The 27,045-nt window shown below is 36.0% G+C and overlaps 1 protein-coding gene across 1 annotated transcript in view; it reads right to left on the bottom strand.

Annotated features, from left to right (window-relative positions):
- Positions 1–10,730, bottom strand: part of LOC104542448 (cadherin-18) — an 88,344-nt gene extending 77,614 nt beyond the window's left edge. Inside the window, exons 1-2 of the mRNA XM_010186765.1 lie at positions 10,692–10,730; positions 8,812–9,106 (exon numbers count right to left, since the gene is read on the bottom strand). Of these exons, the coding sequence (XP_010185067.1) occupies positions 8,812–9,106; positions 10,692–10,730 (334 nt within the window). The remainder of the gene's footprint in view (positions 1–8,811; positions 9,107–10,691) is intronic.
- Between the last annotated feature and the right edge of the window lie 16,315 nt (positions 10,731–27,045).

Below are 27,045 nucleotides of genomic sequence, written 5' to 3'. Positions count from 1 at the left end.
AAATCTGTAAGTACTGCACAGACAGATTAGATACAAGTGATTTTACATTTTACTGTATTTTTCAAGACATTTAATGATGAAACTTTTTTGCCACCACTGCCCAACACTTCAAATAAGAAATCAATAAATTAAAGACTGGCAAGTTAATAAAGGTTCAGTCTTCATCCCACTTGTTTATACTTACACAGACACTGCTTTCTAGAGACTTTTTTGGCCCAGTGGTAAAACACAGGATTATTAATAACAGAACCAGCTGTTCTCATGTAATTCTGCATCTGAAAGTGGCTTCTCAGTTAAATTAACCACTAAAGCATCACCTCCACTCTGAGGTGTTCAATTTCACATTTCAGTAGTGAGGGGAAGTATGCTTTTGAATTGAATTCCTTGATCTCCCCAACTTATGGTACTTTGATTTGCCTCATGGAACAGTATCGGAGCACACTGACTAGATTCCTTTGGATGAAACTAGACGAAAAGATGTACTTTAGCAGCACATCTGATATATTCTGACTGCTAATAGGCATTTAGGCTGAGAGACCAGTTGAAAGCTGGTCTGAAGTAAGACTTCCCAAAAGCATATGGCAGAGACACCAGATTCTCAGTTTCAGCTGTTTAACTTCATAGATCAGTTTCTATTGCACAGGACTGTTTGTTAATGAGCACACCCTCAGTGTATTCTGAAAATAGAAGTATCTAAAATCATGGGGTCTCACTCTGAGTACAGCAAAGCAAGCATGCAAATCCTTGCATATTTGGATTCTTCACTGTTTCAGAAAATATTAATTCATCTATGTTATACTAACTTGGACACTGAAACTTGATTTTTGTGTCTCTACTAGAGCTTCAGTAAAAGGTACCACAAACATGTCTGCATACTTAAATATAGCATGTTGTGCTCTCTGAATAGCTCAAATTAATACAGTTTCATAAGTAAATATATTTGAAGTTGAATATTGTAGTAAAATCAAGCTGGAGTCAGTAGTCTGTTCATAGTTATTCAGATGTTAATGGTAAAACTGACTAAATTACTACATTTTTGTTTATGTGGCAAGGTAAACAAGTATGAATTAAAGTTAGTGTAATGTTCTTACAATGTGCTAAGAATCTATGCAGTCATATTTATTTGGCATCTAAACTTAAAATAAGAGTTCCTGCAAACCATATCAAGTCTCTTCAAAGAACAGAAAATCCATTTCTTTTCCCTATTCTATAGCTTACCTAAATACTGAAATAATATATTTCCATAGTCCATTGGCAACAATATCAAACTTGAGGTAGAAAAGTTGTGATCTTTCTGTCTTCTAGTTAAGCATAATATTCAAGTCTAGTATTCAAGTCCTATCCATGCTAATTTGTTGTTTTACCTTTATTCATGGCTTCATTATTTTCTGTTGGAATCTTATGGAATAAATAAAGATTAATAAGTTACTGATCTAAATTGAGTTTATTTTTTTTAATTGCATACAGCCAAAATATTCCAAACCAATAGATACAGTTAGTCACCTACCAGTGTTTGCTATCCAGACTGCCGAGCAACTTCTGCACCTTTTAATCTATACATTTTCATGCTTCTAGTAGGTTTTAGAATGGATGAACAGATTTTGGCTATTTTTAAAGAAGAAAATACCAGAAATACTGAGATTTCATGGTACTCTCATTCTTCAGACTTTATTCTCTTCTTATTTTAAAAGATAGGTGATAGAATCTGAGTGCTTGCATTGCTCATTGATGTGGGACAGAGAAACACGGACAGTGAAAGGTGGTATCTCCTATAAGCAGCTGACAGGTCATTTTAGCATGAATGGAATGCTATTATACCTTAAAATCCACCACAGTGATTTTCTAATACATCTGTATCTCTCTCCTAGGAAACACCTGATAATAGTAATTTGGCATTGAAGAGTGGAAAAGTGTTCTCTTCCCATCTAAAAGAACACTTAGAATCACAAGTTTTAACTCAACCTCCCACTCCACTTCTCAAACTCTCATTCAGTGCAATGTAGCTCATCAGATGCTTAACTTTTTCACTTTATTGCACAAGCATGCTCAACATCTTATAAGATATACTGGCCTTTTGCCTAACTCTTGTGTGATTTGCTGTGCACAGAGGAAAGATGGTTTAATAAAGCTGCGGGCTTGGGTGCTGTGTGAGAAAAAAGGTAAAGAGGGTACCTTTAACCTTCCTTTCAAATTAAGCATCACTCAGTTCATCAACATGACAGATAAATCACAATTCCAAATATATTTGTACCATTCAGATGTAGCATCAATTTTTGCTATGTGTAATGAAAGGTATAGATGGAAAAGTACACAGTACAGCTGCCTTGCTATTTTTAATGTTAACAGTTCTGAATAAAAAAAATCTAATACAAAAAATAAGAATATAATTTCCCTGGAGACCTCAGAGCAGATATGAATATCAAACCCAGAGGCATACCTTCCATACTTTCTTCACTAACCTACTGTGAAAGTGCTTGTCAAGGAAAACGCAAAATTTTGCTATGAAAGCATTTTGACACTCCAGTTAGGCAATAAAAAAGACTTTTTTCCCCAAAGTGGAGGCTCTGCTTATTCAGAGTACAACTATCATTCCACATGATTTCCTGCTATGGTTTAGAGATTACATATTGGGAATTCTGTTTTCTTAACTAATGCTTTATAGAGATCTGTAAAATATTTCATATGCTCTGAACACTGCTCTGTAAGCTTTGCCTTTTATCTGCTTTCAAAAATAAGGATAATTTCAACTACAAATTTTAGGTTTTTTTCAAAATATCGTCTTATGTTTTTTTCTCTTTTTAAAAATGTTTACAATAAAAAAATTGAAAAGTTATATATCAAAGAAAAGCTGAAGGGAAATACTTCAATTTGCCTCTCTGAAGACAAATTTTTAATTAGGCAGTTCAATAAAACGTATCTATTGAGAATGCAAATCTGTATGCATGACTTTCCATAGTTTGTGCACTGTTAAAATCTCAGATGGATCAATACTGAACAAAAAGTAAAAGAAGTGAAAATAAGGTGAAGTTTAATAAAAACAGCAATTTCCTGCCTAAGTAAACTAATTCTTGAAATTGTCTTAAAATGCTAAGAAGTCAAAAAAATGTGTTTTAGTTTTATTCTGCCTTAGAAAACAGTGATTTCACCAGGCAATCAACACTTTGAGATCAGTGTCTATATTACTGAATCAAGTCCTCACTGTAAAGAATCTCAGTATTTTTATTTTTTTTTTTGGCTATCTTCATTAGAAGATGAAAATCAAACAACACAGGAAGATAAATAGGCATGTCTCATACAAACCATATTTATGAACAACATGAATATTGTCTTCCAGATTATCTAAAATTATGACTATCTTACATTAAAGTACCCTGGAAATAAGTTCAGAAAAGTTCAGTGTGTCAATTAATTTCCTAAGTAGAATTTACTGGGAATACTCTTATGCATGACCTCAACACTAGAAAATATAATATGCAATATTTCACTCATTTTTAAGCTATAATTTTTAAGCAGATATGGAAGGCTTTTATTGTTTGAAAATGTTTTCATTTCCTTTTACATTTATAAAATGATGACTCTTCCTTAAAAGAGAGCATAGTTATAGCTTTCAATGAGACTGCATTTTTTTACACGGCAGAAGAAATGATTTCAGACAAAAACCTTGGTTCTTGAGCTAACTTTTAGGAAAAACATTCATTGAATGCAAGGTATAAGTGCTTTCTTTCAGCCCTTTCAGTACAGTACATAAAGCATAAATAATGTGTTCACTTTGTGCCACAGAGAACGCTGTGATCTAATATTTGGCAAATAATTTAACAAAACTTACCTGTAGTTTCTTGTCAGTGATCTAAAAATAGAAAAGCCATAAAGGTCTTATAGTTTTTACAAGCAGATCAAGAAAGGTTCAATTTGTGGGAAAAGTACCAGCTAACATCTTGAGGAGAGAGACAAAAATCTGTTGCTGAAAATAAACAGCACAAGAGTGATCAAAAATACCACCTGTCACTCAGCATGAGAGAGACTGTAACATTGAATGTTCTTTAAATGACCATGTAAAAAAGTGGAAGATATTTTTAAAGTAGTGAAGCAACATTAGGAATTCATAAAATAACAAGAATTTCAGTTGTGCATAAACTCCTCAGCTAAATGTCAAAAAACGTGCTAATTACACAACTAAAACCAATAATACATTATTTGACAGAAAGCAAGCATCCTGTGAAGGCAATAATAGAACTAGTCTTCCTAAGTCTTCTGACAATAAAATGCTCTCAATATGCAACAAACACATACAAAAGAACTAGAATAAGAAAACAATGATCATAAATTTGCAATGAAAATACAGTGTGTGTCTACAGAAGGTTTCTTGTATGGCAGGATACGAAAAGTTTGGTTTATTCACACAACAGGAAGGCTTTGTGGAATAGATATTTTAATGATTTATCTTAGGTAAAAGCAGCAAAGTATTTAATTTATAAAACATATGCATTAATGCTTTATCATTAAAACTTCCTTGGATCAGCATAATCTACTACGTTTTATAAACCAAAATGCCATCCTACACTAACTATTCGAGTTCTTCTTGGAAAACAGTTACTAGTATAATGTAGTTCTAGAGGAATACCATGATTCAGACTACTACAGAATTGTGACTAACATCTGTGTAAGAATACTACATTTTGAGACGATGAAAAAAAAAACAGAACATTTATAAATAGAATGAACAAATAAAAAAATAATTATATTAGCTGCTTTTGACTTTGAGGATAACATTGATTTCCTATCCACTGTCTTTCCTCCTATGCAGAAAATAAAAGGTTTCCACAAGGGAAGGAAATAATCAATTAATTAAATGATCTAAATTAAAGACAAAGGAAACTGAAGAAAGAGGAAGACAGAGTTATGCATTTTTGAAGACAGTTGATAAAGGAAATTAATTTCACATCAAGACAGTCTGTGGTGTGATGAGAGACAACTGAGATAAGAGCTTAGATGCTATTGAAATTAACTGAAACTCTAACAGCAAAGTTTTATACCACAGTGAATTATCAAAGACAATTGAAGATTTTTCATACAGGCCCACAATATTCTTACTGGGAGCTCTATCCCCTCACTGTGGTACTTCTCCACAAAGATGTACTGCTTAAATAGTCCTGGTGTTATGACATTACTCACAGGAATCCTGTCCTTCTGTACTTCCATAAATTTATTTTGGGAATCATATGTGCAGTAGCATGCTTAGATGGTTAAAATAGGGAATTCTGCATTAAAAACATGTCCTGATGCACTAACATCACTGAGTAGATGAAATGGAGACGAACCTGGAAATTACTTTAAGGAATAAAAATATATTTGATCTACAATCTGAAAATCTTGTCAAAGATAATGCAGATCAAACAAAAATGGCTAATAAATATTGTTCTTTTGGTAGAGACCCAGAAGAGGCTGTTAGAAATAGTAATGTTAATAAATAATGATAATAAAATGTGGGAGAAGAGGTAAATAGAAATTACAAGTGAAGATGAGGTAGCATTTCCCAGGTAGAGGGAACCAAATTTTGGAAAGGAGAAATTTCATAAAAGGGAAGTGGAAGGGTAATATGGGAACAATGGCCTATGAATGAAGAAGACGGAAGGAAATAAAAGGAGATGAAAGAACGATCTTTATCCCTTCATACATTCTTGTTACAAGAAGAACCACAGGAAAAAAAAAGGCTTAGAGTTCTCCACAACTGGGAAGAGACATCTGAAATAGCACGCTCTGGGAGGACTTGGAAAAGAGGAGAGGACTGGAAAGGTAGAAAGGTACTACAAGTACCTAGGAAGAACAAAGTATCAGAACAAGACAATTATGATGCAGGTAGGTAGATTATTTTTCAGAACATCATGCATGGAGGACATTTTGAGAAGAAAATCAAAGAATATTCCTATCTGTCAGTATAGTGGCAGCAGCGGTGAGAGAAAGTATGAAAAGGCACTAGTAAAGACAGCGGAAAGAAAGAGAATAGGAGATATATTTCGGTATCCTTTTAAAACGTGATTATTTGGTAAGCCTGAGAGTCCTTTTAATACAATCTGATTTTGCGTGGTAGATAGGAAAGGATACTTCTCTACTTTATACAAGTTTAACACCACTTAGGTCAATACAGAAGCCACTGGTGTAAAAATCAGTCACTGCTTCCAAACTGTCACAGCTCTGAAGTTCATGGTTCAAGAAAATGATTTAATATATTTCATTTTTTCCAGGACTGGTATGAGCATTACATGTTTGCAGATATTTCATATGCCACAATTCATTTGTATATGCAAGAAAAGAATAGTAGATGTGTTCGGAATGCACTGTTTTTACCATGTGCATCTGTAATGGAAGCTGTTTGGCTTCCATATAGGTTTTGGCCTGTATGTGTATTGGGTTTTCTGTGAGGGGTTCTTGGTTGTGTCTTTGGTAACAGGGGAAGGGCTATGGAGATGGCCCTTTAAGAAGCTACCCAAAAAGGTCCCCCTTTGCCTTTGTCAGACCCACCTCTGACCAAGGCCAAGCCAATCAGCGCCTCTGCCAATTCATATATTTAAGGGGGGTGCAGGCCATGCCTCGCTCTCTCTCTGGCACCCGCCCTGACCAGCGTGACCCCAGGTGCAGGTGGCACGGCCCCAGCCTTGCCCGGCTGGGCTTGGTGGGCCCCGATCACAACTTAAGCTTAAGTCCCGCTGCAGTTTAATCCCAGAAAAAAAGAGAGAGCCGGTATTTCCAGAACCATCGGAGAAGACCTGCAGCGGAGAAAGGGGCCTCTCCATGGGGCCTGAGGAGAACAACTTTGAAGAACACCAGGGTCGGTTTGAAGGAAAAGAAAGGAGAGGGAGGAGGAGGAGGATGCAGAACCCGGGTTTCCCTTTTGCAACCCGTGGTGAGAGCCGGGTCGACTGGTCGTGTGTGAGGGGACAGTGACCATGGGCAGACCCAGATTGGAGTTTTGTGGACTTGGGCTGAAGCAGTTTTGTGTGTGAGGGAAACTGCAGCTGTGGGCAGACCCATATTGGACTTCTGAGGACTTTTTCCCCTATGGAATGGGGGCCACGTGGAAGCAGAGAGAGAGAGGTTGGGCTGAGGCTTTTTTTTTCCCCTACTCCTAAGAAAGCATGTGGGAGGGGGAAGGTGAAGAAACCAGAAACAAAAGTTGAGCCCGGGAAGAAGGGAGGGGTGGGGGGAATGTGTTTTGATTTTAAGATCTGGTTGTATCTTCCATTGTTCTACTCTGATGTTGGTAACAAATTAAAATTGTTTGGTTTTGGTTTTTTTTTATTCTTTATTATGAGTCTGTCTTTTGCTTGTGACCTGTTTAAGTGGTGAGAAGCCCTCCCAGTCCTTATTTTGACTAGCCCTTTTTTGAGGCATCGTGGTGCTCAGTTATGCACTGGGCCTAAACCACGACAAAATGAAATACTTCTTTGCATACTGTGAAACTGTATGCAGTTCAGACAGCATGCAGACTTCCACAGACAGATTAAACAGAACCCCATATGACTGAACTCAGCATATTAATGTCAGGTGGTACCACAGAAGATGAACCAAATGCAGATTTGCAGTTTAAAATTAATTTCACCTATCTACACCAGGAAAGTTGTAAAAGGTACCTTCCCATCCAAAATAATTATGTTTACAAAATATTGTATCTGACTTTCAAGTATGGAAGAAAATACTTATATTATTCTCTGTTCTATTCATATGAATTAGCATTAATATTCAAAGTGATCGAATGATGACAAACCATTAAGGTTCAATTACAGTATTCGTTCTTTCTTCATGTATGATCAGTATTGAGAGCTGAGTAACTCTATGTATTTTAATATTTTTCTCTTTTAAAGTTTAAAATTATACTCTGCAGAAGTTAAAATCTGTCACCTGCTTATAAGACAAAGAGCAAAGAGAGAAGAACAAATTATATACTTCTACCTTGGAAAAGATAGACACACCTTGGACTTGAAGATTGTCTGTTAGATAGAGTGTGTAGGGATTTGGGAGGAAAGGGAAAAGTGTATGTTCATAAGGTAACTATCTGTACTGTCCATCCAGTAATAAAAGACAGCAGATATATTTCACAAAGACCAGTCATGACAGTTAAATTCTCTTAAAAAAATAGTTAGCTCAAAAGTCATATTTTCATCTGTCTATCCTAGACTAGTTATGTAGCTTTGATGCTCTGGTATTAGAGGAAAGTTATAAACTAATTTCAACACTAGAGAAGCGATAAATAAAGAAAACTGACTGAATAACGTAGCATCTCAAAGAATAAGAATATCTGAACTAAATTTCTATCAGGGAAAACCAAAGATCAGTACTCTTTTGAACTTCAGTTCACTTTATAAGAAACTTAATAAAGGTAATTAAACATATGATACCAGTCTAAAATAATCTAGAAAACTATTGTTTCACTGTACCTAATTCTGTGGAATTGCACACACTACTCACATAGGCATAAAAGAAAGTCATAAAGTGTGTAGCTGAAAGACGATATACGAATACATCTTGTTACTAGAGTGCAAAGTATCATTTGCCCAGAAATGTCTGTTAAAGCACTCAAGAATAAGAGTGACTCTTCTCTACAGTATGTGTGTGTGTGTGTTTGTGTTGTGTGCACTGTTTTCTTAATATGAATGTAGTAACATATGAGGTTGCATTTCATATCTTCTTATCTCTTCTGAATAGTAGTATCTTCTACATACAATCAATGATACAATAATGTCATAACTTTATCAAACAGTATGCAGCATTTTCACTTCTTAAAATATTTTGAATAGAACAATTTGTTTTCCTTACCCATTTCAGACATCTCTGGCACAGTAACAATGTATGGTCCATCTGTAAATTTTGGTGCATTGTCGTTGATATCTTGCACTTTGATAATAAATTCAGATTCAGGCTCAAGCGGCTTGTTTGTCCGTCTATCAATAGCTTGGGCATGAAGCACATAGTGTGTCTTCTGCTCTCGATCTAGGCTTTTGGTTGAATGGATGTCTCCAGTCGTGTCATCAATAATAAATATAGTCCCCGCCCCTTCTCCAGTAAGAATGTATTTGACTGATCCATCACCTTTGTCGGAATTGGAGTGCAGCTGTAGAATACATGCACATAAAATCATATAAAATGACATATTAAATTTCATAAAAGGTTATTGCATATAAGATATAAAAACTATGCTATTACTTTTAACACCATTCTACTTAGTTTTTAACTTTCCCACTTCTTGCTGTAATTCCTCATGTGTTATTTCTGGCAAGACAATAATTTTGTGCTGGGTCATTTCCACACAACATGGTTCATTTTTTAAGCTGCAATTTCTTGGGTACTATGTCTATTCTAGAAAACTTCCCTAAGTCAAGAATATTCTAGTAACTGGGGTGTTCTTTATTTTATTTTTGATTTGATTTTTTTCCTTACTGCAGTCATTGCTAGAAACTGCCTTAAGCACTAAGCCTGATGCAGTCACACTGTGGAGTGCTTGCTTGAATTATTGTAGTTCAGTCCCACCACCTATGTTATCTTCTGTGGCCTCAAGGACAGCACCATTTATTGGAAAAGGAAACTGCATAGGGTGGCAGCAACAGATGTCTGTCCATGATTAGTCTATCCCTCAACAAAACACAGCCATTTTTAATGTGTTTTATTTTTTGTTTTAAATTGGAAAGTAATTTTATTTGCTTGTATTTAAATTATTTATAATGAAGTAATGAACTTTGATTGATACTTCCAGCATTTTCATTGTTCCTTACACATACTTTGTGCTATAAAATATAAGTTAAGTATATTATACTCCTCCTTGAGTAGAATAAAGCTCATATTTAGAGGGAAAAATAAGCCAAAGTTACTCAGTACCCTGGTGTATTAAGAGATAACATGAAACACCTACCCATTAAGTCTCAGTGCTTCTACCCTGACTTTAAAGACTTGCCTGTTTAGATTAAAAATGAACATATGTTCTCTGAGAAGAAGGGGTGGTTTTCTGATAGATTGAGAAGCTTTGTGGTTTTTTTCTTTAAAACTACTTTGAGAACAGAATGTATTTATTGAGGTGCACAATGGGAACAAAGTGATAATGCAGAAATGAACAGCCTCAAGTATTGTGCAGTTATATTGTGATATTAAATCAGAAGAGAAACTTTCTAATTTTAAGAACTCAGTCATTCTTATTCCACTGCCCTGACTATCTCTCCATATCTGCAGTGTGGCATTACTAAGCTTCTATATAGAATTTGAGCAAAGCAGAAGCAGAATGCCAGATATCATTTTTAATGAATGGAACATGAGGGGTCAGTTGCTAGACTCCTTTCCATTCTCAATTTAGAAATCAATCAGGGTTGAATAGAAAGAAAAGAAGACTTTTGGAGGTACAAATTATCCTTTTTTCTGAGTTAAATCATAAGATACAGAGGTGCTGCTATTTTCTCTCTCCTTGTACCTTTTTTGCTAGGTCTTTATATTGTCTTTAAAATTACCTAGTTTACTATTTGTAAAAGGAGTAAGCATATTTGACTTGATGACATTTTTAATCTCTTACATTAAATCTGTGAAATTATGGTGTCACACATAATTTATATCTTGTCCTGTAGCAGGGGCTGGGAGGAGGAAGTCTAATAAAGTTGAGATTGTCAGCTTATATAAACTTCAGCATAACTTCAGTCAATGCACCATCTGCTTACCTGAGCTACCAGTGTATCTGACTGAATAACCAAAACCATCGTGGACCCATTTTTTTATTTTGAAAATGGAAGAAAGAAACAGAGAAAGGATGTTTGATAACTTTGCCCTTTGTACTGTGTCTGACTGAGATGGAGTTAGTTTTCCCCACAGCAGCCCGCATAGTGCTGCACTTTGCATTGGTAGTTAAAAAAGTGTTCATAACACACCATAGTTTTGGCTACTGCTGAACAGTGCTCACACAGCATCAAGGCTGGTTCTCCAACATTCCCGTGCATCACTCAATAGGCTGGTGATGGCCAAGATATTGTGAGGGGATATAGCCAGGACAGCTGACCCAAAATGACCAAAGGGATATTCCAAACCATATGACATATGCTCAGCTATAGAAGCTAAGAGAAAGGGGGAGGGGAGGAGGAGGACACATAACATTTTTTATTACGATGTTTGCCTTCCAGAGCATACAGTAACCCTTCTTCCTGGGATGTGGCTGGACATTATCTGCTGATCTGCAGTGGAGAATAAATCTTTTGTTTTTCTTTGCTTTTGCATGTGGCCTTTGCTTTTGCTTTATTAAACTGTCTTTATCTTGACTCACACCCACAAGTTTTTGTTCATCTTATTTTCTCTCCCTGTCCCAGTCCTGCTGAGAAGAGGCATGATAGAGTGGCTTGGTGGGCCCCTGGTGTCCTGCCAAGATCAACCCACCACAGTCCTTTTTGATGCCCAATGTGGGGCATGAAGAATTCAAGATATGAATAGCAACTGGGAGTAACAGGCAATACATGAAGTGAACAGAGCTAGAGAGTGAAAAGTGCAATGATGACGGGAAATTTCTGTTCTTGTAATTGTGGTGAAGAAATGAGGGGTGGATTCTGTGTAAATTGTCCACTTTCATTCAGTGTTGTGATGATGTAATTTTGGTTTTGGCGTGGGGAATTATTTTTTCTTGATGTAAGTGAAGTTTGTGAAGATTCTGTGATGAATGCGGATTTTAATGATAATTCTTAAAGTTGTGATTCACAGAGGTGAGGGGTGGAATATTTTGGGTTTGCATGACAAGGTGTTGATAGCAGGGGGCTACAGGGCTGGCTTCTGTGAGAAGCTGCTAGAGGTTTCCCTGATGTCCAATAGGGCCAATGTCATCCCACTCGAAGATGGACCTGCCTCTGGCCAAGACCAAGTCAATCAGTGATGGTGGTAGCATATCTGTGATTACAGGAGAAATAAAACCTGCACAATTGCAGCAGGAGAGAAGAATGAGAATATGCGAGAGAAATAACTAAAGTGCAGACACTAAAGTTAGTGAAGAAGGAGGGGGAGGTGATGGTCCAGGTGTCAGAGCAGAGATTCACCTGCAGCCCATGGGGAAGACCATGGTGAGGCAGACTACCCTCCTGCATCCCATGGAGGAGATATCCACCTGCAGCTTGTGGAGGGCCTCATGGTGGAACAGGTAGATGCTCAAAGGAGGCTGTGACAAGTGTGTAGCCCACACTGAAACAGGATCCTGGCAGGCCCTGTGGCTCTGTGGAGAAAGAGGAGACCATGCTGGAGCAGGTTTGCTGACAGGACTTGTCACCGTGTGGGGGACCCACATTGGAGTAGTCTGTTCCTGAAGGACTGCACCCTGTGGTAGAGACCCAAGCTAGAGCAGTTTGTGAAGAACTGCAGCCTGTTGGAGGGACTCATGTTGGAGAATTCTTGTGGAGGACTCTATCCCATGGGAGGGACCCCATATTGGAGCAAGGGAAGAGTGTGAGGAATCTTCCTCCTGAGGAGGAAGGAGCAGCAGAGAAAATGTGTGATGAGCTGACTGTAACCCCCATTCCCTGTTCCTTCCACTGTTGAGGAGAAGGAGGTAGAGAAAATCAGGAGTAAAGCTAAGACCACAGAGAAGAGCAGGGGAGAAGGTGTTTTAAGATTTTTATTTCTCATTATCCTTCTTTGATTTGATTCGTAATAAACTAATTTCCCCAAGTTGAGTCTGTTTTGCCTGTGATGGTAACTGGTGGTTGATTTCTCCCTGTCTTTATCTCAATCCATGAGTCTTTTGTTATTTGAATAATTAACTCTACGTAAAATGTCAAGGATCCAAACTTCCTATAAAGTCAAAATGTCCTCTGAAGTTATTTATTCCTAAAACAAGAAGAGTAGATATTCTGGTGTTCAAACCTGGTTTGGTTGTATTCTATTTTTTTCAGAAATAAACAGAATTGTTTTTCTCTTGCTGCAGGTTCCTTTTCTGATAAAATGATTCCTAAGTGTAAGTTTTTGCAGATGCTAACATTTGAATCGGAAAGATTGTCTCTAATTTATGGGGAAAAAAAATTCTAGAAACTCAGGAGAAATTTTTTATGCCCAGGAAAAATGTTAAAATTACTGAGTTTATAAGGCTATAAGGAACTCAAGTTAAAACTATCCCAAACTGAAAGAGATCAGAAGAATCTTCTTTCTCATCCTCTCTTTTTAGCTTTACATGTGTATATGTAAAAACATATTCAGGTATACAATATAGAGATCCCAGCAAAAATCACTGTATTCGTAAGTGGAATTATTAAATTATGAACCAGTTAGAAATTGGTTGCATAGATAGATGAGAAATCAAGAGAACAAGGAACTGCTGTAGAATTTAAGCTTTCTTAAAAAAAACATGACATGGTGTTCTAATACCATCCTGCAGAAACACATGTTCAGAAATTCACTATTATAGCATGAAATGCATGTAGCATTTGGAAAAATTAATAACACTAGATAATTTTTTTGTTGTGAATAGTTGTCAAGAGTGAAGAAAACCCAGGTGCATTTAGAGTCAGAGGTCTTTTATATCTAACAAGGAATAAAAGTTAAGAGATGCAAAAGATTCTCAGCTAATTGCACCGCCAACCAATTACATGTTATTCCTGTTAAATTTCATGTTACCCAACAAACTTAAATTGAAAAATGAAGGCGGAAATGCCATTAGAAGATAATTATCACTGAAACACTGAAAGCCTTCAATTTGCAACTCTTTTACACTACAGTTGTGAGACAACAAAAGAAAGCTAAGAGAAATTCCTGCTTCCCTACTTTCTAATATTTATTATATTGTTTGAAATACAACATTTTGATTTGCATCTTTTATTTCTAACAATGATTTTTAAATTCACACATGAAATAACTGTCTATCATTTTTAATACTTCCTTCTGAGTGAATGGGACCAAGTAGAAAAGTATCAAGGCTTCTCTCAAATGCTTATTTGCAATATGTGTTGTGTTGAAGAGAGCCCTTGGGACTCCTTACTTAAGACAATGCCTACCAGATTAATGAGAGATTCATATCCCTGAGCATGGCACACTTTTTTCTTTTCCCTGTGTACTATGAAATCCTTTCCACAACAGGTGGTTTATTCCACAAAAGGATTTCTAATTAGAATAAATGGAATTCACCACTTAGGTTACAAATACGTGGTTTGGGAGACTGTATTTCTGCAGCTGTATCTGTAATGTTTTATAAAAAACTTAATGGAAGCAAAATCTAACTGGACAATATTGGACTCTCTCTAGTTAGAGCTGCTGTAAAAATTTATCTTTCAGATTAATTTGACAGAGGGTGATGTGCTAAGCAATGCAGACTCAAGAAAACCTATGTTCTCTTCACCAGTTCAGACTTTATTTGTGCAACCTGGAGAAGTCATCTCAATCCAGACCCCTAGAAAGGATGTAGACATTTCATTTCAATGAGATGCCACCATCTCTTCCAATGACTACTGCAAGAACATGTATACACTAGAGGATGAGACACTCATGCTGTAGTAATGTGAATAAATAGCTTAGATAAACACAAAATGTGGTGTTATTTTCTCCCCTGCTGTGCCAGTCAGAGACAGAAAATTGGAACGTTGTGGGAGTCTCTTAATTTAAAAAGAAATACAAATGCATCACAAACTAAAACATGATTACTCATAATGCTGAGATGAGTAAGGAACATTGAAAAGAAATACAAGGGAAATACACCAAACATTAGAATACAGCTCTCTGATTTCTGTATCAGAGGTTTTAACTATGACTATGGAAACATTACTGAAAATGTCTTTCAGTAGGTCTTAGTTTCTATGATAGTCCACCTCATCTGATGATTATATATTGATCTGTGTTATTAACTTTTCTACTGTTACTTAAGGAAGCTTCTTAAATTGTTTCAACTAGCTTCCCTAAGTAATGTCACCTTAGACCCCAAACCTTATTCTTAAAATTACTTTGCAGACCAATAGTTTGCCTAGTTAACCACTAGAGACTAATACAGCTTGCATTCACCACACAGCCCTCCCTAGCACCCAGGGCTCCTCCCTACCTACTTCAGGACTCCATTGCAGCCCTCTGGCGCCACCACACCTGCCCCATTGATGCCACAGCAGGGCTGGCCTCCAGCTCTCCACAGCCCTGCCCTGCTTGGTCATGGGCCTTGCAGATCCAGGCCCACCTTGGTGACGATATGCTGTCCCAGCCTCAGACTAGGGACGCCCAATGCCTAGGGCTGGGACTGCTCCATTGGCCCCTGGCTGCAATACTCCTGGCTGGCCCTGCCACAACCCACATGGGGGAGCCCTTGGTGCCCCAGGCCCAGGGATCTGCCTCACTGTACAGCTCCCTGACAGCACACCCCAATTCCACAACTTCCAGCCAGTACAAGCTTCTGAGTTCCTTGTGGAAATTTGGTTTCTATTCTAAGTGATGGGCTGCCTTCTGAAAATATTAGTTATCGCTGCTGACTTGGTTATGCTCCTAACAAGAATGCATCTATTAAATACTCTGAATCCGTTCACAACCAGAAGACGCCAGAAAGTATTTCATTTTCATCCCCTGTTGGGCCCTGTTCCTGTCTTTATTTCTTTGAACTTTCAGAGGAAGAAACTGAAAATAATAGCTGAAGAGGATATCTGGAATATCACCTTTATCAACCCAGTGGGCTCCATTTTCTGACGTATTTAATAACAGTTTGGATTCAGGATGATTTATGACAATTCCTCCATCTTTAACTAGACTATATCAGCAGTGTATGACTGATCTAGCAGACTAGCAAACAAGGTGTCCTCTTTTTGCTAAGACTTAAATATTTTTATTCCATCAGTCCATTTAAATGTTTAACTGTCTTTCAGTATTTCTGCACATACTGCAGAAGACCTACATTTTCCAAAGGCATGATTTGAAGAGGTATACCAAACTTTTCAGTTACCAAGTTTTCTTTATATTTTTAAATTAATTTTGATGCTACGAGTCTTTAAATACTTATAATTTGATGCACCATCATATAAACTGCTGTAAAATGAATGCACAGATTGTAGGCTTCTTGCACAGCTAATACTGTATTGTTACTGCTAGTAACTGCAAAGCAATCGAGTGGCTAAGGCTTAAGTGCAAAACCAAATGGTCAGGTGATTACTGCTTAGCTACTGGTCACATTCATTACCCTTCATCTGCATACATCTTTCACTTAATTGTTTTAGCTAATGCTTAGCCACATCATACAATCAAACATTTAAGTATACACGCTTGTCAAAAGTCAAGCAAATGACCACAAATAGGCAGAAACTACTGGACAGGATAGAATTGGGGACCAACGGGAAAGAAGCACAACAGTACGTACTTTAAAACCAATCAAAAAATTGAGGAGGAAGCCAAAAGTCTGCTCCTGCTGGGAATGTAGGATGTTAACAATTCACGATTACCACACTACCCTGTGCTTGCCTAAGAAAAACAAGCTGGACCAGGAAACCACACATGACCAGAACAAGAAAGAAGCCTGGGTAAGAGGGCAGTTAGAAAGTAGAAGAGTTGTCTGCTAGTGATTTAATTGTATGACTGCTTTACTCTGTTTGCTTTAACTGAGAAATCTGGATTCTTGGTGTCTTGTGTGGGTGGCATTTTAAGTGGATTAATAATGACTTTTACAGTATTTTAATTGGACTACCAATAAATTCTTGGATTTGGATATAAGACATGTACTGTTCTGTAGAAAACAAAATTTTATTAAGAGATTCCCATGCATGTGCTAAATTCCAGTCAAACCCGATTTGAAAAAAATCAAGAACTGTTGCACTAACCTAATGAATTTAATCAGGGTAGAAGTGGTTCTGTACATAAAAACTTCAATTATTTTGAAATAACTGCATAGAACTAATACACCTTATTGTTGACAAATAATAAGCAATAAAAGTAACATGCCCAGAATTCCAAATGCAAAACCTGAGTTCTGGTAGTGACACCAGCATTATAACTTTTGAATAAAGTATTGACTTCTGTTTGGGGAGCAGCACATCTTTCAAGGAGAGCAGCAGAACCTCCCTTCCTCAAGTTTGTTGTCATTGCCAGTCAGCTTAACCAGATATCAAGAGGGCCCCAGCACAATACTACCACAGCAAAGTCTACCAATGTGTGCCTAACCTAGAGAAATGACAAAATTATTCCCAAATAACATGAGCTATGAGCTTTCTCAAGCAAAAAAGAATGTATGCATGTTACTTCTGTTACACAGAACTATTCAATGTTTCACTATAAACATCAAAATGTACTTACATATAAAGAATTAACGGCACAACACTAAAACACTGAGTACAAAATATTTTAATCTTCTCTCTAATAAGAAGTGCAATCATGTTGACTTCCTTTGATGTTTCTGTAGACACAACATGTAATTTAAAAGAAATGATACAATAACTTAGTGGTAGTAAAAACCACGTATAAAATTATTCTGAATGGTGCACACTGCAACATTACAGTCTAGCTAATACTACTGAAACATTCACTGTGCCTGTGCAGTAAAAGCGTCCTCAGATTTGCTGCAGACTTATTTCCTTTGGTCTGAGCTATAAAATATGTTTTAATGAAGTATACTGCTCTGGGCAATGTCACACCTTTTGATGGAATTCTCAGAGGGAATCACTAGCCCGGGAGATAACTGTACTATCCATAGCAGTGTCCACAAATCGAGAAGAAGCTATTCCACACTCTAGTCAAACAGGAAGAAAATACAGAATTGCAATTGCCCCCATCTGCTGAATGGGTTTTCTGAGATAGAAAAAAATAATTGGATTGCAATCATCCAGGAAAAACACAACTGAAACAGTATTAACTTCACAGTATAGCACTACAGCATACAAACATCTGTTCTTGTGAGACGTGCTTATCTGAAGTCCACTTTAGGGGAGACTGTGTAATGGCAGAGGTATGCAGGTGCACAAGCAATCACATCTGAAATAACATCAGGTGTACTAAAGTTGACACAAATGGTCAACATTAGCTTCTATTTTCTCTCTGTGCAAAAGAAGGACACCAATGAATGACAAGACAAATAGAAAATGGAGTCCTAAAACAACACAATAAACGATTATGTATAAAACTGTTGAGTTTTTTCCAAAGAACACTATATGTTTTCAAGAAAAATAGAATCCAAAATTGTGCTTTCAGTGTACTATGTGTCTAAATCAATACAGAAGAAAAACACTTCCACTATGCTGAAGTTTCCATCTGAACTCCCTTTCACAGCAGTAAGCTTTCATTTCAGATATCTTTTACTTGGGCAAATGCTCTGATGGGCACAGAAACTATTGTTTTTTTCAAGACAGTAGGACTTACACAGTATGATTGTTTTAAGGGTTTTAAACAGCTGTTGCAGAACATGCTAACTTCTTAAAGTGTAATTATGTAAATATACTTGTTTGCAGTTCCCAGGGCTAAACGACTATGACTTATTGAACTATTACTCTAAAACTTGTCTGAAATTAAGTTGGTCTTTTTGTTTAGGTCTTATTTGAGAAAGACCTAAATAAACAGGAAACACAAAAAGACTCCTCATTCCCCAGTACTTTCTATAGCCAGGATAGCTGTTTCAGAGTGGAAGCACACTGCCTTTAACCTATGAAATGCTCACCTGCAGTGATACTTATGCAGAAAGGCCATGAGATACTACTGCTTGGCTCTGTCACATCATATCACCTTTATTTCTGACTAAGTAAGGAAAATCATAAAAGGTCTTAGTTACAGAGCTTCTATTTTAAAAAAAATCTCACAGTCTCTTTGAAGGGCAAGTATTTTTATGTCTTTTAAAGAGGAGAGAAGTAATCTGAGTTTCACAGACTTGAACTACCAGACTTACACAGAATAAGAATAAAATTCAGATTTTAAAGGCTCAAACCAGACTGGTCTATCCAGTTGTGATATCATTAGACGATGCTGAACTCTGCAATTCCCAGAGAAATTGGGAGGAGATTAATTCCTGAATCCATAAAAAAATTATTCCTGGAGGGCTACAGAATTTCAGAACATTTAGAAATGCATTTTTTTTTAATTCAGTCAGAAAAAACATAATCTACAGAAAAAAAAAAAAGGAAAATAAAAGGTAAATTAAACTGTGAGGGAGGAAAATTAGCCTTTAAATGAATGCTTCATTGTTACTTTCAGTCAAATAATTATCAAAATCTAGGCCATATTCCTTTCAGGTTTGTTTGTACAGTAACCAAAAATCTGGCTGGAATGGGTATGAACAAGTAATTAATGCATGGGTTGATGTTATATTACTTCATAGCATTCCACTTTGGCAATACATGACTCCCCTCTCCCCTTGGACATTGTATGTCACTAAGCCATGCAGAAAACTATTTCATGGTCTCTGGACAAATTTATAAAATTGAGTCATCTTTTTTCAGCATCTCCTCATGAACACCAGCACCAAAAACTCACCTTACAATCAATAAATCTGTAATTGTGGTAATAACTTAGATTTCTAGATCCATGTAGAAGGACCATAAATTTGACCAAGTTTGAATCCAAATGCCTTGATAATGTGCTTATACTAAAAGAATACCTTGCCACATTAAACTACTATTGGAAGAAGAATGTTTTGTTTCAGTTTGTGTTGTTTCTAAATTACAACAAGGAGGTGTTATGACAGTATAAAGCACCTCTAAAACCTTGCCTTTCCTATAAATGGGCACAAGCAAACAACAGAAGTGCTTCAGTTCATGGTAATACTCTCTGGCACAAGCTTTGCAAACTTCCAATTTACTCAGATCACTGAAGCACTGCTATGTGTGTAAATTCCTTAATGTTCAGCTACACAGTCACAGATCTATTATACCTAGTAGATGCAAAATGTAGTCCAAGGCACCAGTAACATAACTTGCACTATCTGGAGAAGCAAGACTGCTTTTAAAGAAAAGAATGTTTGCTTAGGACACTGAAAAGTGCAAAAAATGTAAGTTATAAACGCTTTGAAAACACCAAAAGATGCAAGTGGTTAGGGCTTAGAACTTCATTGAAATGGTGAAAAGCTATTCTTCACTGAAAAACACTGAATATCTGTGACAACAATGGAGTAAAACCAGTTTCTGTTTCCACACACTGTTTCTGCAGACTTTCTACATATGCTCTTGACATTCATTTCTGATGCTTGCTCACACAAGCTGCTCTCATCGCAGTATTTCTTTTAGTTTAATATGCACAAAAATAGAACCAAACTCTGCTTTTCCTTTACATTTGCAGTACAGAGGGGGGAAAAGGGAACACATTCGTTGTAACAGGGTTTTCAAAAAATAAAATACATGTCTGCCGTTAGTGAACAGGAATGCAGGCCTAAGGATTATTTCAGATTTTTCCAAACTATAAAGAAAAAAAACTCTAAAACTCTGATCAGTGAATTTCACATCATGTCTGATGTCCAAGTATACAGCTTCTTCTGATATTAATGGAAGTGATAGAAATAGCTCACTGGAGCACAGACCTGTAAGTGTAATAGTACTCAGACACTTATGAAAAGTATGATTTATTTGTTTGTTTGTTCATTCATCTGACGGGGCTACAGCAAGTACTGTTTACGCTATGAAAGATCTTAAGACAGCACATTCATTTTTAAGATCTGGAAAATCAACTCTGCAGTGTACCCATGTGTACCCATCTAAATTAGTGTGCCCAACTAAATTACTTATTTCTCCTTTCCTCTTCCTAAATAATATTGTGAAGATAAAAATAAATGTGTGATTTTTCTGATTAAGTATTTGTGAGCCATGTCAAATCATCAAGAGAAAATTATATGTCGATTACTTACTCAATTACAGAGTTGGATTAGGGAAAAAATCTTATGTAGAAAAGTTCAAGGAGAGATAATTAATTTATCAGCTTCCTTTTAACCCATCCTTCCAAAAATCTTTCACACATTTTTTATTTTTGATGTCTTTGAAGCTAATTTGCTGAGAAATTTGTAAGAACGTGGAAAGAAAACAGGTTAGCTACTGTCCAATGGCTTCTATTTCAGGTGAAAAAGTTGTTTCATTCTCAAGAAACTGAAAAGAATGCACTATCGTGCATTATCAAGAACTGCAGAGATCACTGTTTCAAAGGGATTTAATTTAAATTATTTTTGTGAGTGCCTTATCAGCTTATGTTAATGAAATATTCCAGGTAAAACAAATGCATGCTTTCATTATTTCAATACTGGGCTGTTTGGTCATTTTATTTGTTAGAAGTTCTTCACTATATACTTTTTAAATATTAGAAAGTGATATAGCAAAGTTGAATATAAGAATATTGATTTATTGGAGTATTGATTCACTACTTCTACAGTATTTAACATTTAGAGGCATGTTTTTGGTTTTGTATCTGGAGTGCCATTTCACCTCTTTTATGTGGCCTACAGCTTGTCTTCTTGTTGGGTTAAATGTCTATTTCTTAAAAAAATGCTTCTGTATAGAGCTTCCTGTACGCATCTCACAAGTGATCACTCTTCTTCTGTATCTCCCTTAAAAGAGAATATATTTTTTTTTCTATCACAGGCACTTTTTTCCTTCTATTATGTAATACCCTTGCTGTCTGCTAAAAGCAAAAAATACTACGTGACACAGGAAAAAAGCCCCGCATCATCATGATGAGGAAATATTTCCACAAGTTTTTTTAAAAGGCCACTAGTGCCTCAAAATCCATTGATAATGGAGAATGCCAACTAGGCTACTTTCGACATCCTTGTTGGGTAAGTCAGAAGAAGACCCATGTGCAGAGCAGAAGCCCATTACCAGTCCTCTCCACAGACGTAAGTCATGTAATGACTGCAATAAAAAAGTGACAAAGTCTGTGCTTTTACAAGTAGAAATAAAGAAATGGGAACATATCAACTCCAGTGAATGTGAATGTAAGCCGTCCTTAACCTTAGCATGCTTTCTATGAACTGTTACAAAAGATTTCTGGACCTTCTATGGATGTAAACAGGGGGATTTCAAGAATCTTTTTAGGGTATTTCCATACTTAATACATGGATTATCAAGAAGTACTACAGTTTCTAAGCTAAAGGATTTTAATCAGGTAATTCTTACCAATGAGCTCCATTTTTTCAAAGAGGTAACATGGTATTGCTTCTGTATTCTTCCAAGAGTCATGACCCCCTTCTGTTCATAAACATCTGTGCTGTCACCACTGCAAGGTTTTCATTGTAAGACAGAGTAAACCCCTCATTATTTACATTTAGTTCAGTGTAACTTCTGGACAAGTAAAACATTATGACTGACTAGCATTTTGAGTTAACAGCATTCCTATAGATGTCTTATGTAACACGTAATCTTTTGCTACTTTTTCCACCTGACAGTGTAATTGCAAGTCCTGCATGATCTCTTTTCAGCACAGTACAGAACATTTACACACTTCGACAGACAACAACTATTCTTCATCGTGACTGACAACACACACTCTAATAATAAGGAAAAGAAATGATGGTAGACCTTTGAAACAGTAACCAAATGACCAAGGCCTCCAAATCTCCAGAAAACCATATTTAATTTCCAAATATGCTTACTTGTTCCTGCATTAAATCCATGAAATGGCTGTTTCTACAAGAAGTTGGGGTATATTATTGTATAACAGGATATACAAGAAGAATCTATGTCCACAAATCGGATATCCACAGATGAAATTGTGAATGTAAAACAGTATAACATTTAATATTCTGATAATTCTGAGCAATTACTGTCACATAAAAAATCTCTCGTGTTAAAAAACATGGAAAATGTGCTAAAGAATTTACCTTACATAGTTCCAGACATATGGATATTTAAAAATTAAATAAAATCTTCTCCTTATATTTCTAAATTTCTCACTGAAAAAATATTCATGTTCTTCGCTGTCCATTTTAAAGTCACATATGTTTGATACTTGAACTTGTTTTATTTGTTTGCAGGATAGACCTATCCTGACCTTGGAATTATCTTGAATTTGGCACAAGAAAAAGCTAGTTCAGAACTACTTTCTTTTACAGTTACCCTTTGATGGTGCTTAACAGAAAGTATTTCAACAAAGCAAATTAGAGCCTAATCAGTTTACTAAAACAAACAGCAATATATATGCTGCTTGTTACACTTAAAACAAAATTGATGTTTCCTATTAAGCACTGTCCTATATTCATCATCATCTAATTCCAGTAGAGAGCACTACCCTTCTTTTTCTGTACATGTAAGGAACCCAACATGCTGCTGCTGTTGTTGTTGTTGTTGTTGTTGTTGTTGTTGTTGTTGTGGTTTTGTTTTCTTGGTTTTCTTATTTTATTTTGTTTTGTTTTTCTCTTATTTTCAGGAAAAGATAAAAATATATAACTTGGTACTTCAAACACCCACTAACACAAGCTTTCACTCAGTCATCCTAAAGAGAGTAAGTATTATTTATTTTACCAAAATCCAATGTATTTCACATAAGGCATAATCTAGTAGATTACTATGTTCACTGGTGTGGTATAACCTTAACACCAAAATTAACAGCAACAAAACAGACTGTTGGTTAGGCAGCAGAAGTACATATTTTATTATTGCAAGAGTTCAACTATTTTTTTTTTCTTAACTGGTAATTTTTCACATTTTTTAATCAGCTGTAAATACGTTTCCTCCAACTCTAACAATTTTCTACTATAATCTAAAGAAAATGAAAGAAAACTCTGACAATTGTTGGAAAAGTAGTAAGTATCACATTCACTAAAGGTGTGCTCAAGAAAACTCTGAATTAAAACAGAAATGCCTCCTGCCTCCCACTACTTGCATTATACAAATAAAATCTTCGTTGCAGCACAGATCCACCCCTTGGAGAAGTTCCTGTGTGTGCATAAGGAGCAAGCCTACAGAATAAGTATTCAGCATCACAACACATGCTTATGGGAGAAGATAAACAAGAAAAATTGTGTCAAAACTATTCTTTTGGGTCAAGAAGACACATTGTGTCTTTCAAAAGAAGGATAAAATCCTGAGTTGACCTAACTTGTAGAAAAAAGAAAGTCTACATTCTGGAGAACAGCCACTAATCATTTCCATTAGAGTTTGGTAACACTAGCACTGAATCAGTTTTGCTTTCTTTTAGAGTGACTTTTTATGTGGCTTACAACTTCTTCTAAAAGAAGTCATATTAAAAATTATGACTATATATATGTTGCGTGTTGTAATTTGTGGGAAATATGCTTCAAAACTAATTTCTCTACCTTCTGGTGTTTGATGCCTGACTTTTCCTCCAGATGTATAAAATTAGAAAAATGGAAAAATGAGTGTATTTGAAATATTTATTTTGTTTAAAATCATGAATTCCTTACTTTTCTTTAAAAAACAAAACAAAGCAAAAAAAAACATATGAAGTACTAATCCTTGTGGTCTGAATTCCACTGGTCTTTGGAGTGGACACAGGATTGGTACTTATCATTTTCATTCACACTTTTTCTTTTGATTCGTGAAATGCAGAACATGAAGGAAATCTCACTGACACCAGTGGACTTTGGATCAGGCCATTAATGCTTGTAGATAACATTAAGAAAAATAGTTATTGTTTCAATAAAAAACCCATTAATTTTGAAGATGTTTGCTTTGATTTATAATGTGCATATTCAATAATTCATAAATATATATAAAGCATGACAAGATATAAATCTCTAAAATTAATCTAGGTAACACAAGAGAGAAAATTTTAATTTCAGACCTCAGATTTTCAGAACTGAAGGATGAGAGAATAAAAAGGGAGGAGGTGTGATGGAATAGCCTCCTAACATACAGTTAGATGATCTGGAAGAAAACACTAAATGATTTAATTCTTTGATTATATTTTAAAGAATATGATCATTTTACTGCCCCTGAAGTATTAGGCATTTCTGGGAACAAATCATGCCGTCATGGGTACGCAATGTTTTGCCCTGTCAAAATAGCACTACTCAGGTACCATTAAAATAATGGCAAACTATTTGGACACAAATATTAAAAAAAAATAGAGCTGCTCCCTCATCAGACCCAGGACTAAATTCCAACTAATGAGGAACAAAAGGAGAGACAAAGAAACAGGGAACTAAACTGAGCACAGGAAAGAAGGGAGGGGTGGAGGAAGGTGTTTGACTTTAAGATCTGGTTGTATCTCTCATTGTTTTACTCTGATGTCACTAGCAATAAAATTAAATTGTTTTGTTTTTCTCCCCAAGATGAGTCTGTCTTTTGGTTGTGACCATAAGTGGTAAGCAAAAACCCTATCCATCCTTATTTTGTCTAGCCCGTTTTGTGGGCATCATGGTGCTCAGTTGCCCACTGGGCTTAAACCATGACAGTCATGTAGCCAAAACACTACTTAGGCACTAAGCAGTACAAGTCTCCATAGTGTTAATTCACATGAGGTCATAAATGGCAGGCTAAGATAGTTCTCAAAACATCAGATGGCTATTACCTTATTAATTGTTTGCTCAGGCATAGCTGTCTGTGTAAGCAACGTCAGGGTGGGAGCAGCGACCTCTCAACCAGCCTGAATTCTGAGCTGCAGAGAACTCAGTGGTATAGAAGATCAAAGGGAGAGGTTTTCTCAAGTGAAGAGTTGGAACACAGTTTTCAGAGTGGAATCACCTTTTCTCTACTTCTTTTTTATTTTTCTCTTTTTTTTTTCAGAAACTACAGGTGTTTTATTGTATTGAACTTTTACTCCAAAAAGACAGAAGTCCTACTCCTCAGTTAAGGATATCACACCCCCATTTGAACAACATCTCCCCTCAAGTCCTTTAGGCTATCTTACATCCCTCTATGTTTTAAAAACTGTTGTCATGCCTTTTCACTTCCTTTTGTATTTCCCTTCTTTACCCTGTATTCTCCTATGCATCCTAGCCTGTGACACTCATCTGTTTTTATGCCTCACATGCACTACAGTTCCTAAAGGCTCATGCCCAACTGCATTCACATTGAATGCACTGATAAACTGTGATGCCAAGGACACATAAAAGTTTAAACATAAGCCTTTGGCATTTAAAATTTTTACTGAAAGAGATGGAGAATTTTGGGAGGATGAATGGGTGCAAAACTGCAGTGAATTGAGGGCCATCTGTGTTTCAGTCTTTCCTAAATACATCCAAAGGCTCCATGAGTAGGAAGTATTTCCAGTTTAAAATCATGCCCTGCCCCTCACCACCAAAATATTCGTATTTAATTCTGTGAAGGCAGATGCACACCTGTTTACACATATAGCATACATGCAATCTTGATCAAGTTTAGAAAGACAGCTTAGAAACACAAATATTTTAGAATACTGAACTGCTATTTTGCTTTTTCTTTTAATGGAGAATTAAGGCAATTTTCAGAATTCTACATGTATTTCTAATATAAAGAAGAAAGCTTCCAGCAGTCAGCTTAAAGCATATGATATGGCTTTGATAACAGCTTTGCAGAAAGACACCAAGGAAACAGACATTCAGTAAAGCATGAGTTTGCATGCTATTTATCTCCTCCATGGAAGTGATGCTAGCAGTATCATGATGTTATTCAGAAAATTAGCATTTGAAGGGAGTATTTGCTTGTGAAATTATCAAAACGCTTAAGAACAAGTGAAACCTTGTGAAAGCAGAATTTAATTTAGGATAAAAATCCAGAAAATAGCCCACTGTACACTGGGCTTAGCACACCTAGTTACAGATTAATCCTGTTTGTGTCTTACAGTAGTAATGTTATAGCTTTATCCCATCTGTGTGATTTTATGTCTTACATTATACACAAATCTCATGCTACATTTCATGAGTTCTGTAATTTTTTTCTTCATTTAAAATAATATTTTTTCAAGGTATTTTTCAAGTTTCATTTGATCTTAAAATTGTCCTTTGAAAGATTTTCAGCTAGCTTTCAATTTCAGTTCCAGCATATATTCAGTAACCAATTGAGGATTTTTGCCAAACTAGTCTGGTCACAAAAAATATTCTTCTCACTCTTATTTTGGACAATCTTCTCCAATAATAATAATGATATTAAAAATTTTGTTAATTGACTTGTTATTGCAATAATGTCTTGCAATAATCTATTGCAATAATTGACTTGTTATTGCAATAATCACAGAATCACAGAATCACAGAAT

This window comes from Mesitornis unicolor, unplaced genomic scaffold, assembly GCF_000695765.1.
Source record: "Mesitornis unicolor isolate BGI_N332 unplaced genomic scaffold, ASM69576v1 scaffold4676, whole genome shotgun sequence".
NCBI classification, from domain to species: domain Eukaryota; kingdom Metazoa; phylum Chordata; class Aves; order Mesitornithiformes; family Mesitornithidae; genus Mesitornis; species Mesitornis unicolor.
Note: the sequence above shows the minus strand (reverse complement) of the source record. Positions and strands in the feature narration are given on the sequence as shown.